Here is a 23,145-nt window from a genome sequence, read left to right on the forward strand (position 1 = left end):
TGGATTGGAAGTTAGAATTAATTCAGGAATTCTGCCTTGTTCACATGAAGATCTGGGGTTGTAGCTGTGATGCTGTTTATGAACCTGAATAATCATTAAGCATATTATAATTTAACATCCTGTAAGTAGCTGAGTAGATCAGTGGTAAAGAATCCACCTGCCAATCCAGGAGATGCAGAACACTGGAGTTCAATTCCTGGCTTGGGAAGACCCTCTGGAGGAGGAAGTGGCAACCAGCTCCAGTATTCTTGCCTGGGAAATCCCATGGACAGAGGAGGCTGTTAGGCTACAGTCCAGGGAGTGGTGCAGGGTGGGACACAACTTAGCACAGCACATGGCAGGAAGCAGCTTTTGGCAGGAAAGAGCTCTCTGCAGGGGGCCCGTTTTGTCTCGACACTAACCATATACCAGGCACCCCCATGCTCTACTCACCTCCAGCCCAAGCACACTTTTCAAAAGCACGCTTTTTTTTTTTTTAAATTTTTATTTTATTTTTAAACTTTACATAATTGTATTAGTTTTGCCAAATATCAAAATGAATCCATCACAGGTATACATGTGTTCCCCATCCTGAACCCTCCTCCCTCCTCCCTCCCCATACCATCCCTCTGGGTCGTCCCAGTACACCAGCCCCAAGCATCCAGTATCGTGCATCGAACATGGATTGGCGTCTCGTTTCATACATGATATTTTACATGTTTCAATGCCATTCTCCCAAATCTTCCCACCCTCTCCCTCTCCCACAGAGTCCATAAGACTGTTCTATACATCAGTGTCTCTTTTGCTGTCTCATACACAGGGTTATTGTTATCATCTTTATAAATTCCATATATATGCGTTAGTATACTGTATTGGTGTTTTTCCTTCTGGCTTACTTCACTCTGTATAATAGGCTCCAGTTTCATCCACCTCATTAGAACTGATTCAAATGAATTCTTTTTAATGGCTGAGTAATACTCCATTGTGTATATGTACCATGGCTTTCTTATCCATTCATCTGCTGATGGACTTTGCCTGTTGTGTTGGCTCTTTCCATAGATCAAAGAAGTAGAAATGAAGAATAAGTAGTTAACAGATGACTAGATCTCTTCCCTAGCTCTCCCTTCAGTAATCTTGTGAACAAACTATGTGAACAAGATAGCATCTGGAGAAATATGGTATCATAAGAAGTCGACAAGCCTGTACATAAGCCTGCACATAGTGGGGAGTGCAAGAAACGTTTTTTCCTTGACTGACCAAGGAGAAAAATGTCTGTCACTATGAGGAACAGGCACAAGCAGGCAAGGAATATGGCTGGGAAGCCCAATTGGTGTTGGAGATGAAGGAAGCATACACAAAAGTATGGATCCTGCAATTTTAGAGATGGAAGGTGCTGCTAAGACTGCTCATCTCATGAACTTCCGCTGTGTACTGGGAATTACATAACTCTAGGTTGTGTTATTGTGTTCAGTTGCTCAGTCATGTCTAACTCTTTGCAGTCCCATGGACTGTAGCCTGACAGGCTCCTCTGTCCATGGAATTTTCCAGGTAAGAGTGGATTGCCATGCCCTTTTCCAGGGGATCTTCCAGATCTTCCTGACCTGGATCTTCCTGGCTCAGGGATAGAACTCTGGCCTCTTTGTCTCCTGCATTGGCACTAGCGCCACCTGGGAAGTCTGTAACTCTACAGGTCTTCCTTAAAGACAGCCACAGGGAGGGACCTGCTTGGCGGTGCAGTGGCTCAGACTCTGGGCTTCCAATGCAGGGGGCTGGTTTCCATCTCTGGTTAGGGATCTAGATCCCACATGGCGCAACTAAGACCTGTAAATAAAGAAATAGATAAATATTTTTTATAAAAGACAGTCATAAGGAATAAAGAAACTGCCTAATGGGTGGAGCTCTGGGCACTCAATATTCTTTGCACCCCAAGACGATGCATCTGGTATATTTGAGTCTTTCATAAGGTTTTGTATAAAAAAGACTCCACTGTATGGCATAACAATGTTTAAAAATCATAGTAAGTGAAGTGAGCTAGACAGAGAAAGACAGATATCACATGATATCACTCTTATGTGGAATCTAAAAGAATGATACAAATGAACTTATATACAAAAAGAAAATAGATGCACAGACATAGAAAATAAACTTTTGGTTACCAAAGGGCAGAGGGGAAGGGAGGGACAAATTAGGGGTTTGGGATTAACAGAAACACATATATAAAATAGGTCAACAATTAGGACCTACCATATAGCACAGAGAACTATATTCAATATCCAGAGGTAAACCATAATGGAAAAGAATATGAAAAAGAATGTGTGTGTGTGCACGCGCGCGTGTGTGTAACTGAATGACTTTTCCGTACACCTGAAACGAATACAATATTACAAATCAACTATACTTATAATTTAAAAAAAATTATCCCAAGGAAAAAGATCACTGCATTGTTTGAGTGCCTTTCCCTCCACCCATGTTCCAGTAGCATTATTACAGAATTAGGAGAAGAAATAGCTAAGAATAGATCCTCATGAACTAGTCTCATGCATGCTTGCATTTTTTTTCCCAGCATATATTTATAACGCACCAATTAAGTATCACCCAAAATGCTTCCTCAATATTCCAGAGTGGCTAGAAAGAGCCACAGGGCAACCTGAAAATGGATACTGGTTGATTTGATAACAGTAGGCACATGACAATTTTTAAAATATGCTCAGCATGTATTCCAAATAGAATTATCAAGAAGTGACAAGTTTGCCTTTCCACCCACACTACAGATTTAGATTTGGGCATGTGAATGATAAGAAAAGTTAACCATTTGCAATTTTATTTCAAAAGATATTAATTGTGTTTATCTAGGTGGGGAGTAACTGCCAAGAGAGACAAAGTCTGGGAGAGTGGGATCTGATAGCTTGGCTTCTAAGGAAGTGAGAAAAAGTAAACTCATTGCTTGGAACTCTGTCCCTTGACTTATCAAAGAGAAAGCAGTGGCAGCTATAATGGGGGCTGTAGCCAGGCCCATCAAGGGAGCCGAGGGGACTCTGGTGTTCAGAGTATGAGTAACCATGGGTTTCCCTGATGGCTCAGCTAAAGAGTCTGCCTAAGATGCAGGAGATGGGAGTTCAATCCCTAGGTTGATATGATCCCCTGAAGGAGGAAATGGCAACATACACCAGTATTTTTGCCTGGAAAAATCCATGGGCAGAGAAGCCTGATGAGCGTCACAAAGAGTCAGACAAGACTGAAGCCATTGAGCATGCATGGACTGATATACTCCAGAACATTCTGGTATATTCCAACATTCAGAGGCAGAGCTAAGATTCAGAAGCCACTGACTCAAAATTCCTAACTTCTGAGTGGCCTTTTCTATTGAATACTAACCAAAAGAAGAATCAAGTTTCTCTTACTTTGCTCTGAAGTTAAACACCTATTTCATTGAGATGTTGGAAACAGGGAGATCAACTCAAGCAGTTTACCTAGGTCTTTCCTGGTTTTAGCACTGAAAGTCCTATGTCCTGGAAAGTCCTTCATTTCCAGGCAAGCTGGGATAAATAGGAAGCCTAAGGAAAAAAGAACCAAGTGAATAGGTATTTCAGTAACAAACCATCCCAAAAGTTAGTGGCTTATAACTGTAATTGGGAAGAACAAATCTGACTCCATACTGAATCTGTTTCTTCTAAAATTTGTGTTCTACTGTTCTTGCTTAATGTTAAGAATGTTGCCTACAGCCTGAAATGTACAGGATAGACCATTCTCAAGGCTCTGACCTTTAAGGGTCACTTTTGCATTCATATAAATATTAAAAAATCGCAGAACAGAGAAAAACATTTGTCTAGTTGGAAGTTTACAGGACCACCCTGAATTGAACTCCAGGGACAGCTGCAAGAACAAAGGATTCTGACACCAAGAAGTTCGCAACAATCACCCATGCTGCTCCTTCACCTTGCCTTTAAAATGTTTTGCTGAAACTCCTTTAAAGAGTTGAGGATTTAGGGGATCACAAGTCACCCACCCTTCTCCTGAGTCACCTACCACTCTCCTTCCGTGGCCCTGCAGTAAACCTTTCTCTGCTCCAAACTCTGACATTTTGGTTTGCTTGGCCTCGCTGTGTGTCAGCCACATCAACTGGCATTCAGTAACAAACCCACTATTTTTTTTTTTTTTTGCTCACCATTCCACATTCTTGGCTAGGATTGGCTGGGCAGTTCTTTTGCTGGTCTTGCTTATGACTTCTTGTGTGGCTGCTTTCAGCCAGTGTGTCTCCAGGAGGCTGGGCTCAGCTGGGATGCAGGGGCATTTGGTTTTGCTCCCTGTCCAAGTAATCTCAGGGCTTCTCCCTTTCCATGGAGTCTCTCCAATGGCCTTTTTACAGCAGGGTAGCTGAAGCTTTACAGGGTGCAAGGAGATCCAACCAGTCCATCCTAAAGGAAATCAGTCCTGGGTGTTCATTGGTGTTTCATTGAAGCTGAAACTCCAATATTTTGGCCACCTGATGCGAAGGGCTGACTCATTTAAAAAGACCCCGATGTTGGGAAAGATTGAAGGCAGGAGGAGAAGGGACCGACAGAAGATGAGATGGTTAGATAGCATCACCGACTCAATGGACATGAGTTTGGGTAAACTCTGGGAGTTGGTGATGGACAGGGAGGCCTGGTGAGCTGTGATTCATGGGGTTGCAAAGAGTCGGATACGACTGAGTGACTGAACTGAACTCCAAGGGTCTTTTTACAGCAGGGTAGCTGAAGCTTTACAGGGTGACACAGTAGGAGCAAAACCTGCCTGGTTTCTCAAGGTGTAGGCCTGGAATTGGCACAGTGTACTTATACCTATCTTATTAGTGAAAGCCAGGTCACAGGGCCTTCTAGAATCAAGGTGAGGGGACTACCCCAGGAGTGGACATCTAGGGGGGCAGTTGATGGGTGCTGCCAACCTAACTGTTTACTCTAGAGGTGCAGTGAGATGCTCTCTGGAACTCACAGAATTCCTGGTGCCTGATTCTCTTCTGGCTTGTTTGAGAGCCCGCGTGCCTTACTCTCCTCACACTCGTAGAAAGAAATGAATAGGAATAGTTGGACCTTCCTGCAGAGACTTCAAGAGCTCGGGGTACATCTAGGATAAGTTTATCCCTATTAAGCTTACTCTTGCTAAGTGTACTAAGGATGGTGAATTCCTGTTAAGGTTGCCAGAGGCGAGAGTGTGTTCCTGAACACACAGATAATCCAGGGGTGCGCCTTCTGCCCTGGGTGGTCCAGTTGGTCCTTCTGGGAGACCAGCCCAATCCCCTCCATCCCAGAGTTGCTCCAGTTCCACATTCCTGGGGTTCTCCTATCTCCAACCCTTTTTTCCTTCTTTCTTTCTTTTTTTTTTTTTGCTGGAGAGAATTGGGCCCCCCCTCATCCTCCCCTACCACGAACTCCTCCTTAAAAGAACCCGGGAGCTGCTGAGGGCCTTGGGGTCGCTGCAGGCTTCCTTTCGTTTCTGCACCAGACCTCCTCTTCCATCACTGTGGGCACTCTCTGGGCTTTTTGACTCTCTTTCGCTCGCCACCCCGCCCCGGGTCACAGCCAGGGCCAGCGCGTCCCGCCTCCGCTCTGTCGCTTTAAGCGGGTCCCCGCCGGCGCGCCCCTCCCTCACCCCTCCTGGCGCTCGGCGGCTCTTCGCCGCCTCTCCCGCTCCTCCTGCTCCTCCTCCTCATCGTCTCCCGCTCCTCCTCGCCGCCCGCTCCGCTCCTCGCAGCCTCCGCGCACCCGCAGCCATGGCCGACATCAAGACGGGCATCTTCGCCAAGAACGTCCAGAAGCGACTCAACCGCGCGCAAGAAAAGGTCAGAAGCGCGCGGCGGGCCGGGTTGGCGGGGACGCGGGCAGGCAGGGCCGCGTTGGCCGGGGGAGCGCAGGAGGCCGTGCCGGGGCCGGGGTCGCGGGGACGCCCTGCCCTCCGCCGCAGCCACTGCAGCAAGGCGGCACCCGGCAGTCGCGGGCGCGCAGACCTGGTCCCCGAAGGCGCGGTGTGGGCCCGGGTCTCCCGGCTCCCTCTCCCCCTGCGCGGCTGGGCGGGCGCCGGGCAAGAGCTGAGGCAGGTGCGGCGGGTCGCCCACGGCTCCCGGAGCGGAGCGCATCTCCCTCCCGGCGCCAGCTCCCCGCCCTCCCGCAGGCGGCTTTCGGGTCCCGGCGGGAGCTTGTGGCGCTGTCGTTCCTCCGGCGGGATTTCTGGCTACTTGGGTGCAGCAGGCACGAGCGATTTCGCACAGAAGCTACACCTCTCAAATCTGTTTGGATCAAGAGGGCTGACCGCTCAAACCCAACCGCTTTAATACAGTGCAGTGAAGTGAACCCTGAAGTTCAAAACCGAGATCTAGATACATAACTTCTTTCTCTTTCTTTGCTTTTTATTTCTTTTTCTGAGGGGTCTCTGTTACACGTGTATCCCTTTTAACGCCAGTGCCCTTCTCTGGAAGGTCAACGATAAATATGACCTGAACCTAACAATTCTCTGCACATTTATGCATAGAGGAGGGCGTTTTACTGCATTAAAAAAAAAAAAGCCCATGTTGCAAAAAAAAAAAAAAGAAGTCCAGTTGGGTTCCCTGATGTGTTTCACAAGCCCCTCAAGATTGGTCACAGTCAATTATTTTTCTCTCCGAGAGATGGGTACAAATGAATGGCAGGTCCACGTCAAGCCCAGCCAGCGCCCAACAGCTGGGGAGATACTGTTCCCTTGCACTGGGCTTGCCTGGCTTGCCTTGCCTACTGCTTGTCATCAAGACCTTGCCAGCACTGAGGTCTTCATTTGTGTCCCTTGCAGAGGACATTCATATTGTATGTTAAGCACTGTGCTTGAAATTGACACCAACTAATAAGCCCCGTCGTTTGTGTCCGTTGAACTGTGTTCTCTTTCACGTGGAAGTATTTTCTGTCCCTGGGATTCTGGGTGTTTAGCGGTTTCCTGTTTTACTGGAAGTCAGATTTGCCGCGTTGCTCACTGTGGCAGTGAATTTCCCTCTGCAGACCCTGACTTAGACTGCCCTCCAATTCGCACTCTAGGCCAGGAACTGAGCGGAAGGAGGGCACTGATCCCTTTGCCTCTCTGTGTTCCCAGAGGCTTGGTGGCTGCCTTCAGTCCCTCCCTTCACACATCTAGGCTCTCAATGCAGTAAGAGGATTGTATTTCTTTTAATATCTACCCAAGCTTATCCTGAACCAACAGTGATCCTCCTGCCACTCCTTTAGCTGCTGAATTAGCAAGGCTTCCTGCCTGCTTCCAGTCCCTGGCTACTTGTCCAGAATGTAGCCAGAATCTGCCGGGAACCTGGTTAGGTTTTGTCATCATTTTTCCATACTTCATTTTATCCACTAGTAGATATTCCACCCCACCCTCTCCCTCCTTCCAAGTAATTACTTGAATTTTGGGTCTGAAGCTTTTCATTGAATCTACTTTCCATCTGTGAAGGAATTTAGTGATACAGTCTGCCTTTTGACATATTAAATTATTTCTTAATCTAGGTCACCAGCTGTTAATATGCCAGAAATAACTGAAAAGAAAATGTAATCTGACTTAGCATGCAAGCCCTTATGAATTGTTGAAAACTCACTGTTGCATTACTAAGGTCAAGTGTGTGTTATGATTGCAGTTGTGGCTGGTAGTTGATCACAGTGGTCTAGGGAAGCTTTGAGCAGGGCTTCAAGCGTCCTGCTGGGGAAAGCTGCTGATGAAAAGTGCCTGTTGTACCTAGTTTAGAAGATTAAGACACCAAGAAGCTGAGAGAGTGGGTTCTGGCCCTGGGTAAGTTCTGCCCCTCCTATTGAGCCTGTTCAGTGTATGGGAAAAAGAGCATGTAGAAATCCAGGTAAGGCAGTCCAGCCAAGCCCAAACAGGAGCCCCTGGACAATGGAAAACGAAGTGTGCTGCTGTTGATGGGTTCAGTAGACATCTCCTCCAGTGGTGCCTTCTTTTTGCATCTTCAGTCTCCTGCTCTTCTCCAGATGCTCTGTTGTAGTAACTATGTGCCACGTATGTTCTTGAGACGCTTTGTTCCTGGTTTTTACCATAAATTTTCTCAAAAGAGAGTCTACTCTCTCACTTTCTCATCATTTTTGATCCACCTAACAGCTTGCATGCATTTTTCCTCCAAATGCATGACAAACTACTCTTTCAGGTAACTTATGGCTTTCTATGAATTTAATATAGATTTTTAAATTGAAAACCTGTAAAGTTTCTTTGGAGGAAAAAAAAAAGTGAAATACACATATAAGGGGGGAAAAAAAAACCCACCAACAAATTAGAACACTCATAAATTCTACCACCCAGAGACTCACAATCATTTGATGTGTGACCCAGTAGATATTTTCCTCTTGTATATATATGTATTTATACAACTAAAACAGATCCATCCTATATGATTTTGTAATCTGTTTATTTCGTTTAATAATCATGAACATTCTTCAATAGATGTACATATTTTCCATCATGATTTTAAGTGACTGAACAGTATTGGAATGTATGCATTTTAGTGACTCCCCTATTTTTGGACATTCAATTTCCATTGTTTCTGAATATAAATGTGAGTAAGTGAGAAAACTTATAGGGGAAATGTTAGTACACATTCAAGTATCTCCTTAAATAAATTCCTAGAAGAATTATTCTGTTAAAGTTATGCTTATTTTTTATCATAGTTAGATTGCCTTTCAGAAAGGTTGAATCAATTTACATTCTCACCAGCAATCTGTGAGACTTTGCCAATAGCAGATACTAAAATTTAAAACATTCTTCAGATACATAATTGGAAAAAACTCTTGCTATTCTTTTTCTTGGTTTTATTTTTTAAAGGTCTAACATTTTTTGCATTGGTTTTTTTAATCTGTGAATTTTGTCTGTATAGTTTTGCCCATTTTGTATAGTATCTCCATCTTGTTATTTGTAAGGGCAGAAACTTTATCAATTCTTCCTTTTCTATTTATTTTTTAACTTTTGAGCATTTTTTCCCTGCTGTGGAGCATATTTATGTTTGTATTATGTTTATTTATTTATTTTGTATTTGCTTAAATCTATCAATTGATTTTGTGTGGTTTCCTCTTTTGGATGTTGAATTACTTAGGATCCTGCCACTTGTAAATGTGAGAAAACTCAGTTCAAACTGGCTTAAGGAAAAAAAAGAATTTAATTACTAAAAATAAAAATATGGTTCTTGCACATATAAATTTCATTTCAGTTCAGTTCAGTCACTCAGTCGTGTCCGACTCTTTGCGACCCCATGAATTGCAGCATGCCAGGCCTCCTTGTCCATCACCAACTCCCGGAGTTCACTCAGACTCACGTCCATCGACTCAGTGATGCCATCCAGCCATCTCATCCTCTGTCGTCCCCTTCTCCTCCTGCCCCCAGTCCCTCCCAACATCAGAGTCCTTTCCAATGAGACAACTCTTCGCATGAGGTGGCCAAAGTACTGGAGTTTCAGCTTTAGCATCATTCCTTCCAAAGAAATCCCAGGGCTGATCTCCTTCAGAATGGACTGGTTGGATCTCCTTGCAGTCCAAGGGACTCTCAGGAGTCTTCTCCAACACCATAGTTCAAAAGCATCAATTCTTCGGCCCTCAGCTTTCTTCACAGTCCAACTCTCACATCCATACCTGACCACAGGAAAAACCATAGCCTTGACTAGACGGACCTTTGTTGGCAAAGTAATGTCTCTGCTTTTGAATATGCTATGTAGGTTGGTCATTACTTTTCTTCCAAGGAGTAAGCGTCTTTTAATTTCATGGCTGCAGTCACCATCCACAGTGATTTAATGAGTACAAATACAATATGTACTTTTATTAAACTATGAACATAAATATATTCTTATATATGTATATTTAAAAATATATGTACATGTTTCTGTTATATATGTTAACTCATTTAATTCTGTGCAGTTAGGTACTATTATTATCCCTGTTTTATAGATGAGGAAGAGATTAAGTTACATGCCCAAGGTCACACAGTGTGCAGTAAAGCTGAAGTTTGAACCCAAGCAGTCCATTGCTTCTTGATTACATGGTACTGCCTCTTATAATTAGGAAAGGGGCAGGGGTGGACACATATCAGGCCTACATGGAAGCAGGGATTCAACCACAGACATCAGGGCTCAGGTGTTTTCTCCCTACCTCTCATCTCTACAGCCATCTTGTCAGTCCCATTCTTGGGCAGGTTCTTCTCTTTTGGTGGCAAGATGGCGGCCAGCAGCTCTAGGCAAGAGCATGTCACTATTTATGGATAACTCAGGATAGCCCTAACCAGCCCAAATTGGGGCTTGTTTCTCACCTTGGAAGAAAGAAATCTCTGGCCAAGGGCCAGGGCCATGAGTTGGATTGGGCCTTAGTCACAGGCTTCTATGGAAGCTGGGATGAAGAAATGTCCCTTAGACCATATGCGGTGCTCGTGGAGGAGGGAGAATCAGAGGACAGAAAAGGGAATGGTGCTGGGCTGGCAAAATAGAAGGTGTCCACTGAAGTGTAATTAAAAAGCTTCCCTGACCCATGTTTGTGTAAATAATCACATAGTTAGTAATTTGTAATTTAATATTCATTTAAAAATTTCCTATCAAATTAATACATCCACAGTTTAAAAAATAAAATATTAGTAAATGGCTTATTATGAAAAATATCAGTCCCCGTCTCTTCTCTCTTCTACCACCAATCTTGTTTCCCCAGAGGCAGCTCTTATTAATCACAGTGCCTCTCAAATTATGCTTAAAACTACTTCTGAATCTATCCTTTCATATTTGGTGAAATAGGTAAAGATTTAGCTCTCATACATTCTTCTCTCTACTTCCATATCCCCTAATAATATAGCAAAAATAGTTGATTGCTGAAGATTATATTTTTCCAATGGTAAAGTATGGAAAAGAATAGATATGTATACATGTATAACTGAATCACTTGATCGTACAGCTGAAACTAACACAACATTCTTTTTTTTTTTTTTCAGTTTCTTTTTTTTTTGTTGTTTTTTTTAATTTTTTTTTTATTTTTAAACTTTACAACATTCTTAATCAACAGTACTCCAATGTAAAATGAAAAAGCTTTAAAAAGCCTACTTGATAAGATCAAAAGAAAGTATAGTGTTTGTTGACTATAAAACACACATCTTAACTATTCAGCCTTCATGGATTTTTGTGTATATGGATCTCTGTATAGCTATCAGGCAAAACATTTCTATCATACCAGATAACTCTCAACCTTGTCTTTTTTTTGTGTTCATACATTTTAAATTCCTTTACCATCGTTTTCCTTATGAACACCTTTTATTGTACATATTGGTTATTTTGATATCTTCTTTTGCAAAGTGTCTGTTCAAGTCTGTGTTTTATTTGGGTTGCTTATTGTTTCCTTATTGACTTGTAGAAGTTCTTTATATATTTAGTATATGAGTCCTTTCTCAGATAGACATTCTGTGAATGTATTCTCCCAGGAAGTGGCTTGTGTTTTTACTTTCTTAATGGTGACCTTTGATGAAAGGAAGTTTAAAATTTTTATGAAGCCTTATCAGAAGATTAGGTTTTTCATGTAGTTTTTTGTTTTCCTAGAGTTAATCATAGCCTTATTTCTGTTTGCTTATTTCTCTATGAGCTATATAGAATTGTTTGTTCTTGCTTCATCAGATCTGTTAAATGCCTACCAATATCGTATCAAAGGTCCGTATAGTCAAAGCTATGGTTTTCCAGTAATCACGTATGGATGTGAGAGTTGGACCATAAAGAAGCCTGAGCGCCGAAAAATTGATGCTTTTGAACTGTGATGTTGGAGAAGACTCTTGAGAGTACCTTGGACAGTAAGGAGATCAAACCAGTCAATCCTAAAGAAAGTCAATCCTGAATATTCACTGGAAGGACTGATGCTGAAACTGAAGTTCCAATACTTTGGCCACCTGATGGGAAAGAGCCAACTCATTGGAAAAGACCCTGATGCTGGGAAAGATTGAAGGGAGGAGGAGAAGGGGACAACAGAGGATAAGATGGTTGGATGGCATCACTGACCCAATGGACATGAGTTTGAGCAAGCTCCGGGAGATGGTGAAGGACAGGGAAGCCTGTGGTGCTGCAGTCCATGGGGTTGCAAAGAGTCAGACATGACTGAGTGACTGAACAACAACAACAATTATTATCAAGGGTTCAATAAAATCATATAATGCAATTATGTTCTCCTACTGGAGGACCCCCTCCCCCAAATTCCCTCAGTTTGTCGTCTCTGCCCTTTTACTGTAAGCTGGGCTGATTTTTTTCTAAGCCTGCTATGCAGCTGTCATCCTGGGTCTTTCCTCGCCAATGCTGGGGTTGAGGAAGGGACTTGAAGGCCCATTTATTCTATAATCCCAGGCTTTCAAACTGTTCCCCATTGTCAGTGTTGTGCTTTATCCTCACTTTTTGCAGTTCTTGGTGGATCCAGGTTCTAAGCTGGAATGTGTTTGTGACTAGTGAGAATTGGCTGCTTTTTCATGGGTTGCTTAAACAGGCACTTCTAGAAAGTAGTTGTCTCTATTCAGCTGAGTTGTTTCCATTCTTCTGTCTACTTTTTTGCTTCTGTAAAATTTATTGAGCTCTCTCATCCACTAGTAATGCCTCTACTCTTTTTATCCATGTATGTTCATACCTTTTTTTTTATTCCTTTGTTGTCATTTTTTTTGCAAGGGTCTTGGGAGGAAACAGATGTAAATAATACAGTCAGTTGGCCTGTTTTTTCAGAGGCCTTTTTTACTTAAGTATTTAATCCCTCTGGGATTTTTTTGTCCATCTTTATTCATTTGTGAAATCCAGTGACATTTATTTGGTCTTAACCCTCCTTGACCTCTATGCAATATTTAAGTCAGTGGTGCAGTTCAAACAATGGCACCCCACTCCAGTACTCTTGCCTGGAAAATCCATGGACGGAGGAGCCTCATAGGCTGTAGTCCATGGGGTCGCTAAGAGTCGGACGCGACTGAGCGACTTCACTTTCACTTTTTACTTTCATACATCGGAGAAGGAAATGGCAGCCCGCTCCACTGTTCTTGCCTGGAGAATCCCAGGGACAGGGAAGCCTGGTGGGCTGCCATCTATGGGGTCGCACAGAGTTGGACATGACTGAAGCGACTTAGCAGCAGCAGCAGCAGTTCAAACATTTTGTAAGATTAAAACTGTGGCTTCCCAGATGGCACTAGTGGTAAAGAACCTGCCTGCTAATTCAGGAAATGAGATGTGGGTTCAGTCCCTGGATCGGGAAGATCCCCTGGAGGAGGAAATGGCAACCCACTCCAGTGTTTTTGCCTGGAGGATCCCCATGGACCGAGGACCTTGGCAGGCAACAGACAGTCCGTAGGGTTCAAAAGAGTCTGACCTGACTCTTTTGAAGTGACTGAGCATGCATTCAAACATATTTTTTAATGTGACTGTAGTGAGGAGGGAGGCTTTTGGCATGTTATAATACTAGCCTCTTTCAGTATTAGATTTTAGTATTAATAAGAGTGAAAGTAAAGTGAAAGTTGCTCAGTCCATGGAATTATCCAGGCCAGAATACTGGAGTGGGTAGCCCGTTCCTTCTCCAGGGGATCTTCCCAACCCAATGAGCGAACCCAGGTCTCCCGCATTGCAGGCAGATTCTTTACCAGCTGAGCCACAGAGGCTTCCCTCCAGTGTTCCCAAGAATACTGGAGTGGGTCAGATCAGATCAGATCAGATCAGGTCAGTCGCTCAGTCGTGTCCGACTCTTTGCGACCCCATGAATTGCAGCACGCCAGGCCTCCCTGTCCATCACCAACTCCCAGAGTTCACTCAGACTCACGTCCATCGAGTCAGTGATGCCATCCAGCCATCTCATCCTCTGTCGTCCCCTTCTCCTCCTGCCCCCAATCCCTCCCAGCATCAGAGTCTTTTCCAATGGGTCAACTCTTCGCATGAAACTCCAAAGTACTGGAGTTTCAGCTTTAGCATCATTCCTTCCAAAGAAATCCCAGGGCTGATCTCCTTCAGAATGGACTGGTTGGATCTCCTTGCAGTCCAAGGGACTCTCAAGAGTCTTTTCCAACACCACAGTTCAAAAGCATCAATTCTTCGGTGCTCAGCCTTCTTCACAGTCCAACTCTCACATCCATACATGACCACAGGAAAAACCATAGCCCTGACTAGACGAACCTTTGTTGGCAAAGTAATGTCTCTGCTTTTGAATATGCTATCTAGGTTGGTCATAACTTTCCTTCCAAGGAATAAGCGTCTTTTAATTTCATGGCTGCAGTCACCATCTGCAGTGATTTTGGAGCCCAGAAAAATAAAGTCTGACGCTGTTTCCCCATCTATTTCCCATGAAGTGGTGGGACCGGATGCCATGATCTTCGTTTTCTGAATGTTGAGCTTTAAGCCAACTTTTTCACTCTCCTCTTTCACTTTCATCAACAGGCTTTTGAGTTCCTCTTCACTTTCTGCCATAAGGGTGGTGTCATCTGCATATCTGAGGTTATTGATATTTCTCCCGGAAATCTTGATTCCAGCTTGTGTTTCTTCCAGTCCAGCGTTTCTCATGATGTACTCTGCATAGAAGTTAGATAAACAGGGTGACAATATACAGCCTTGACGAACTCCTTTTCCTATTTGGAACCAGTCTGTTGTTCCATGTCCAGTTCTAACTGTTGCTTCCTGACCTGCATACAAATTTCTTAAGAGGCAGGTCAGGTGGTCTGGTATTCCCATCTCTTTCAGAATTTTCCACAGTTTATTGTGATGCACACAGTCAAAGGCTTTGGCATAGTCAATAAAGCAGGAATAGATGCTTTTCTGGAACTCTCTTGCTTTTTCCATGATCCAGCGGATGTTGGCAATTTGATCTCTGGTTCCTCTGCCTTTTCTAAAACCAGCTTGAACATCAGGAAGTTCATGGTTCACATATTGCTGAAGCCTGGCTTGGAGAATTTTGAGCATTACTTTACTAGCGTGTGAGATGAGTGCAATTGTGCGGTAGTTTGAGCATTCTTTGGCATTGCCTTTCTTTGGGATTGGAATGAAAACTGACCTTTTCCAGTCCTGTGGCCACTGCTGAGTTTTCCAAATTTGCTGGCATATTGAGTGCAACACTTTCACAGCATCATCTTTCAGGATTTGGAACAGCTCAACTGGAATTCCATCACCTCCACTAGCTTTGTTCCTAGTGATGCTTTCTAAGGCCCACTTGACTTCACATTCCAGGATGTCTGGCTCTAGGTCAGTGATCACACCATCGTGATTATCTAGGTCATGAAGATCTTTTTTGTACAGTTGTTCTGTCTGGAGTGGGTAGCCTATCCCTTCTCCAGTGGATCTTCCTCACCCAGAAATGGAACAAGGGTTACTTGCATCGCAGGTGACCAACTGAGCTATGAGGGAAGCCCAGTAAGAGAGTTACATTATATAAACTCTAAGGACATGTACTGTTCCATAGTCTTTGTGCTAGTTTATCTGCCGTGAGTGATTGTTATATAATAGTCTTAGGTGCAGTTTTTTCATGCATTGTATCTTCCCAAGTAAATTGTAGATGCTTGAGGGGAAGGGCCAAATGTATTGTGAATTGTATGTATGCAGCGATGATGTATTATTTGACATTGTGTTTTCTTGCTAATTTACTTTCCACCTCTGCAAACACATTGCCTGAAAGCATCCACCTACATTATTCTTTCTTTGACTTTTGTGGAATTATGATAAAGTTTTCACTGTATATCACTGCCATTTGAACTGTCATTTTGTGAAGATAGTATATAAAATAAAATTAACTTTAAGAGTTCCAAAGATCGATGGAACTCCATAAATATTAGGTTTTGTTGTTGTTCAGTCGTTAAGTAATGTCTGATTCTTTGCCACCCATGGATTGTAGCACACCAGGCTCCCTTATTCCTCACTTTCTCCTGAAGTTTGCTCAGATTCATGTTGATTGAGTTGGTGATACTGTCTACCCATCGCGTTCTCTGATGCCCTGTTCTCCTTTTGCCTTTAATCTTTCCAAACATCAGGGTCTTTTCCAATGAGTTGGATCTTCACATCAGGTGGCTAAAGTATTGGAGCTTCAGCATCAGTCCTTCCAATGAATATTCAGAGTTGCTTTCCTCTACATTGAACTGTGCTAAATTCTTAGTTTTATAGGTCAAACAGATATTGGTAGAATCCTGTGGTTCAGCCCAATGTTGATTGTATGATATGGCAAGAAAGCAATGTAGTCTCCTTGCATGCCAAATTATGTGACTTTGTGGGTTTTTTTTTTTTTTTTAATGTTGCTTTCCGGATGCCCACATTTAGGTTTGTTCTCAAAAGGAGACCTATAAATGGTGCTTGCGTGTGCCTGTACTGGTGAGCATGTGTCTGTGTTTATTTTATTTATGCAGATTGAATGGGAGAAGAAATACCTTGCTCTGATAAGGAGAATTTACCTGGGACCAGAGCCTTGTCTGTGGAAAAGTAGCTTATATGACCATGTTTACATTTGAGGACTCTTTAGAGACTGAGTCTCCATGGCATTTACAGGGTTTCCCCTTTTAAGATCGTCTGAAGACTTTGTTGCCCAGTTCTACATTGTACGACATATACCTTTGCTTCTACTAAGATAATTTTCTCTGGCTGTATTATAAACTGACAGAATGGCAAAACCAATACAATATTGTAAAGTAATTAGCCTCCAAATAAAATAAATAAATTTATATTTTATAATATCATATATGAAATGAGTCGCCAGTCCAGGTTCGATGCACGAAACTGGATGCTTGGGGCTGGTGCACTGGGACGACCCAGAGGGATGGTATGGGGAGGGAGGAGGGAGGAGGGTTCAGGATGGGGAACACGTGTATGCCTGTGGTAGATTCATTTCGATATATGGCAGAACCAATACAATATTGTAAAGTTTAAAAGTAAAATAAAATTTAAAAAAATAAATAAAAAAATAAAATAAAAGTCTGTAAAAAGAAATAATAATTTTGAGGGCATTCTTGAGAGTAAGGTTTCCTTCTTCACTTTTTTTTTACACATAAGCATGCTTATATGCATCATCTTTCTTTCCCCAGGAACGAATACGATAGGAATCAGAACTGTAGGGACTGATATTTTAACTTTATACAAAGTTATTATTATCCTTTGCAACATAGCATATTGTGTGTGTTTTCCATAAATCGTACTTTAAAAGTCAGCTTGTTTATGAACCAATACAACTTAAAATATCTGAAATAGTTGTATAAATAATATGGTCCACTTTACTTGGAATATAAAATTAGGTCCCATTTTAAAAAATACTCAAATGATTTTTTAAAAATACATAAGTTAAATGTTCCAGTGTATCATGAAGATACACCTACTCCTCCCTGGGTTGTCTGTCTTATAAGTTCGGAAATCCTATGGGGAGTTTCCCTTCCCTAAAGAAGTCTGATTTTTACTATGGCCGTATGGTAAGGGAGTCAGCTTTCAGATGGCAGTCCTGTCCCCCGGGATCAGGAACCCAGTGGCATTCCCCTTCACTACCCCGATGGCTCTCACAGAGAGGGCAGGGCCAGGAAGCCCTTTTGTGCAGGGTTATACTCAACTAGACCACTCTGTGTCACAGCAGCCCTAAACTCCCAATGTGTGAGCTCTTTATCAGTGGGTTTATCATTTCCAAATATACTTGCATATGTACCCACAGATTCTCACTCCAAGATTTCCCATCATGCCATGGTTCCTAAGTTAGGAAATGACATCAGCAAACACTAGTCATCCAATTCATTCATGCCAGTCCGCATTCTTCTGTTTTTGATAACATGCTCATAGGGACATACCAAATTGATTTTAAGCCTGCAGTTTGAGAATACTACCCTAGCGGAGCCTCAGCGTCCTTTCCTGTAAACTACTTTTGGGTCACGAGTCCATTCAAAGATGTATGTGTGTGTCTGTGTGTGTGTGTGTGTGAGAGAGAGAGAGAGAGAAAGAGATTGTTTTAAAAAATATTGTGAAGTACTTTGTGAGCGAATGAGTTGAGAAGGCAAAGAGTATTTTTAAAAAGGATATGTTCTGACTTTTTAAGTCTAGAAATTTCCACTTGACTCTTCAAATATACTTTTTTTCCATTTTTATAGCCCTTTAAATTAGGGGCCATCTGAATAGAATACCTGAAGAAATATGTAAGCCTGTGGGCTTTGGTGATTCAGTGATGGGATAAGGGATAAAAAGATTTCTTGTGTTACAGATAGAATTTTCCAGATAAATGGCTAATGTTTATATAATGGAACTGCCGTCATCACAGAGTTTGAGGAATTCACCTATGAAAGTATATATAGTAAGACTACACACAGCATTGTGTAAAATTAACACAAAAGTAATCACGATTTCCTGGGAACACATCCACAGGTCAACTTTTCATATAGTAATGCTGAAACTTCATTCTTATTGATTCAAAATCTAAATTTAAGTGTAGTATGTTATATTTCCTGAATATATACTGAGTGAATCTTTAGAGAAATAATGTTGGGTAAAGCCACGAATAAGATCTTAGTTTTAAAATATTTGCTATGCATAGTATATTAATTTTGATTACTCTGAAATTATTTAGAACAGATGTACAAAAATAAAAAAGCCACAATTTTGGTCTTTTTCATCTTATTCTCATATAGTTATTTATTCGACAGTTTAGTTCAGAAGTGGGAAGAACCTGAAAAAATGTATATACATATATATATATACACATGGGGTGTTCCAGGTGGTGCTAGTGGTGGTAAGGAACCCACCTGCCAATGCAGGAGACATAAGATATGCAGATTCCATCCCTGGGTAGGGAAGATCTGCTGGAGAAGGGTATGACAACCCACTCCAGTATTCTTGCCTGGAGAATCCCATGGAAAGAGGAGCCCGGCAGGCTATAGTCCATAGGATACCAAAGAATTGGACAGGACTGAAGTGACTTAACATGCACCCACACACACACACACATATATATGTGTGTGTGTGTATGTATACATTTTTTTCTATCTTAAAGTGCCTATAATGACTTAATAAAATATACATGGATCTGTGAATAAATGTACTCTTCTTATGGCACCTAACACTTGTTGAGTAAAAGCATACTAGATGTACATATTCTGATAGTTATTTATTCTATTGTAAAGTCAACCTGGTAAAATTTGGTTATTCATTTAGAGTCATTTATTAAGAATCTAATGCCCAAAAGGCACTTGCTAGTAATATAGCATTATAATATAGCATTCAACAAAGACATCTTGGTTGAAGACCAAGCAGGAGCTGGTAGAGAGATAAACCTTTGAACTTAAAAGTAACTACATAGTAATTAATGAAAAATAATAATTAAAAATTCTATGAAAAGAGAAAGAAATTTTAAAAAATGTAACTAGGGAGTTGGAGTGAGAGGGTTGGACATGCTTACCTGAAGAAGGTAGATATTAAGCTAAGGTTCTAAGGACGAGTTGCAGCTATCCAGACAAGGGGAGTAAGATAATGGTGTGGGAATTATAGTAGTCAATGAGCATTCCAGACATCAGACTCTTTGTCCTTATTCACAATAGATAAGATAAAAATAAGAGCTATAGAAAATAGCATCAGAATTGACTGTTGGCATTGGCCTTATCAGTGATCTCTTCTACCATTTGCATATTTATCAAAGTGGAGAAGTGGATCCTAATTGGGATAGTCTTTTTGTAGCTGCAGTCTCTCTTTTGTGTGATCAGATTTTTACTCTCACATGTTAAAGGGTCTTTCTGGGGCAAAGTTCCCCCTTGATAGAGAGGCAGGATGCTGGTTTCAGACATGAATTATCTGTCATACAGAGATCCCTTTGTACAATTGCAGTAGACACAAGCGCAATCTGTTTTTATGGATATGTAACTAAAGAGCCTCTTGATGATGGTGAAAGAGGAGAGTGAAAAAACTGACTTAAAACTCAACATTCAAAAAACAAAGATCATGGCATCTGGTCCCATCACTTCATGGCAAATAGAAGGGCAAAAAGTGGAAGCAGTGACAGATTTTATTTTCTCAGGCTCCAAAATCACTGCCGACTGTGACTGCAGCCATGAAATTAAAAGACTTGCTCCTTGGAAGAAGGAAAACTATGACAAAGCTAGACAGCATGTTAAAAAACAAAGATTTACTTTGCGTACAAAAGTCTGTATAGTCAAAGCTTTGGTTTTTCCAGTAGTCATGTACAGATGTGAGAGTTGGACCGTGTAGAAGGCTGAGTGCTGAAGAACTGATGTTTTTGAATTGTGGTGCTGGAGAAGACCCTCGAGAGCTCCTTGGACAGCAAGGAGATAAAGCCAGTCAATCCTAAAGGAGATCAATCCTGCATATTCATTGGAAGGACTGAAGCTGAAACTCCAATATTTGGTCACCTGCTGTGAAGAGCTGACTCATTATAAAAGACCCTGATAGTGGGAAAGATGGAAGGCAAAAGAAGAGGGGATAGCAGAGGATGAGATGGTTAGATAGCATCACTGACTCAAAGGACATGAATCTGAGCAAACTCCATGAGATAGCGAAGGACAGCCGAGCCTGGTGTGCTGCAGTTCATGGTTCATGGGGTTGCAAAGAGTTGGACATGACGTATTGACTGATAAACAGCAGGGTCTCTTATAGTTCAGTTCAGTCCCTCAGTCATGTCTTTGCAACCCCATGGACTGCAGCACACCAGGCTTCCCTGTCCATCACCAACTCCTGGAGCTTGCTCAAACTCATGTCCATAGAGTTGGTGATGCTATCCAACCATCTCATCTTCTGTCATCCCCTTCTCCTGCCTTCAATCTTTTCCAGCATCAGGGTCTTTTCCAGTGAGTCAGCCCTTCGCATCAGGTAGCCAAAGTATTGGAGTTTCAGCCTCAGCATCAGTTCTTCCAATGAATATTCAGGACTGATTTTCTGTCGGATTGACTGGTTTGATCTCCTTGCAGTCCAAGGAACTCAGAAGCCATCAGGAATTCAAAATAGAAATTAAAGTCCTTATAAAATTCTTAAATGCCACATGTTTGGAAAGATTAGTTTGTCTTGAAAAGGTTTGAATGGGCTTTCCTGATAGCTCAGTTGGTAAAGAATCCTGCAATGCAGGAGACCCTGGTTCAATTCCTGGGTCAGGAAGATCCCCTGCAGAAGGGATAGGTCACCCACGCTAGTATTCTTATGCTTCCCTTGTGGCTCAGTTGGTAAAGAATCTGCCTGCAATGCAGGAGACCTGGGTTCGCTCCCTGAGTTGGGAAGATCCCCTGGAGAAGGGAAAGGCTACCCACTCCAGTATTCTGGCCGGGAGAATTCCATGGTCTGTACAATCTATGGGGTCACAAAGAGTCAGATGTGACTGAGCGACATTCACTAAAAAGTTTGAATACACTTGGATTCCCAGCTTTTAATGAGAGAAAGAGAGAAGAGAAGAGAACCCACATGATTAATGCTGGAGGCCTTAATTATTTTGTAGGCACTGACCTGATTATATTGCAAGCTGTGGTCTTGAGTTTAGGAATCTGAGATAATTTACAGCTTGAGAAGAATCTTAAATTTGGAAGAGAATCTTCAGTTGCAGGCAGACTCTTCCCTTATCTAATAATGATTGCTAACAGTTGAGTAGCGTAGATAGCCCAAGCCATGTAAAGATATTCCATTTTGTGGTAGCACAGCCTAGAACAGTGTGATACCTTTCACATACTCTAGAATGCCTCAATATTTGAGACCTCCATACAAGAAATCCTGCCTTTTTAACCTGTGTGTTTCTACAGCAAAAAATGAAATTCCTACCTGCTCTTTGCTTAGTGGGTTCTTCTCTGAGTCTCCCAAGAAAACTGTGTCCAGATTTTTCTTCTCACCTCTGTAGGAAATGCATGTAAGCATGGGGATCACAGCATTATGAAACATGGTACATGAGAGGGCTCTCCTGGGAACTGATATTGGCCTGTGATTTCTCCTGTTAAGCCTAGAGAGTGAATCTAGAAATCCAGTACCCCAACGTAGTGTTTTCTCAATAGTCAAGAATATTTGGGGGAGTGAGTGAGTTAAGAATGCAGATTCCTGGGCCTATTTTAAAACCTACCAGAATCTCATATTAAGACTCAAGAATATGCATTTTTAATAAGTTCTTCAGTTAATTCAAAGTCTTAATGAATGCAGAGTACACTGCTTTAGAGAAAGGGGCTTGGTTGAGATTTTGTAGTGGGTATGAGCTTCTAGAGGATTCCCTGGTGGCTCAGACAGTAAGGCATCTACCTGCAATGCGGGAGACCCAGGTTCATTCCCTGGGTTAGGAAGATCCCTTGGGGAAGGAAATGGCAACCCACTCCAGTACTCTTGCCTAGAAAATTCCATGGATGGAGGAGTCTGGTGGGCTACAGTACATGGGATCACAAAGAGTCGGACATGAATGAGCTTCTAGGCCCACTTCAGGGTTATAGTATAGAGAGTAAGCCTTTCTGGGACATGAATTTGGGCAAACTCCAGGAGAGTGAAGGATAGGGGAGCCTGGCATGCTGCAGTCCATGGGGTTGCAGTGAGTCGGACATGACTTAGCAACTGAATAACAACAACAAGGCTTTCTACCACCTAGTGACTCTAAATTTATCTTGAATGTTGCAGAGAGCAAAGGGTGAAAAACAGTGCCCCATGCAATGCTTAAAAATATCCTTATTCTTAAAATAGCCTACTTAGGTTTCAAAGAAATCAGTCAGTTTTGTAGAGGCCAAATCAGAGATGTTTCATCAAGGGCCAAATGTCTTCTTTATTAGGAGTGTTGTACAGCATGGAGGATTGAAGTCTGTGTAATCTGGTTCTCTAAAAGCCATTATAATTTTAGAGTAAATCTGGCTAATGCATTGTTCACAAAAAGTAGAAATGTTTGTGTCAAAAAATTGCTGCATATTTTTGGTAGGTGATAGAGAGAGAAGGCAATGGCACCCCACTCCAGTACTCTTGCCTGGAAAATCCCATGGGTGGAGGAGCCTCGTGGGCTGCAGTCCATGGGGTCGCTAAGAGTTGGACACGACTGAGCAACTTCACTTTCACTTCTCACTTTCATGCATTGGAGAAGGAAATGGCAACCCACTCCAGTGTTCTTGCCTGGAGAATCCCAGGGACAGGGGAGCCTGGTGGGCTCTATGGGGTGGTGGACCGTCTATGGGGTCGCACAGAGTGGGACACGACTGAAGCGACTTAGCAGTAGCAGCAGCAGAGAGAGATGGGAAAATTTGAGAAATTTGTTT

The 23,145-nt window shown here is 42.3% G+C and overlaps 1 protein-coding gene and 1 long non-coding RNA gene across 2 annotated transcripts in view; one reads left to right on the forward strand and one right to left on the reverse strand.

Moving 5' to 3' along the window:
- Positions 1-770: 770 nt before the first annotated feature.
- LOC139182749 (uncharacterized) lies at positions 771-5,460 on the reverse strand. Its single transcript, XR_011566292.1, has 3 exons — positions 4,145-5,460; positions 3,450-3,533; positions 771-1,800 (listed from the first exon to the last, which is right to left on the reverse strand). It is a non-coding gene; the product is annotated as an uncharacterized lncRNA (long non-coding RNA).
- A 130-nt stretch (positions 5,461-5,590) lies between these two features.
- AMPH (amphiphysin) overlaps positions 5,591-23,145 on the forward strand; it is a 212,675-nt gene continuing 195,120 nt past the window's right edge. The window contains exon 1 of the mRNA XM_070788056.1: positions 5,591-5,797. Within this exon, the coding sequence (XP_070644157.1) occupies positions 5,729-5,797 (69 nt within the window). The 5' untranslated portion in view covers positions 5,591-5,728. The remainder of the gene's footprint in view (positions 5,798-23,145) is intronic.

This window comes from Bos indicus, chromosome 4 (assembly GCF_029378745.1).
Source record: "Bos indicus isolate NIAB-ARS_2022 breed Sahiwal x Tharparkar chromosome 4, NIAB-ARS_B.indTharparkar_mat_pri_1.0, whole genome shotgun sequence".
NCBI lineage: Eukaryota > Metazoa > Chordata > Mammalia > Artiodactyla > Bovidae > Bos > Bos indicus.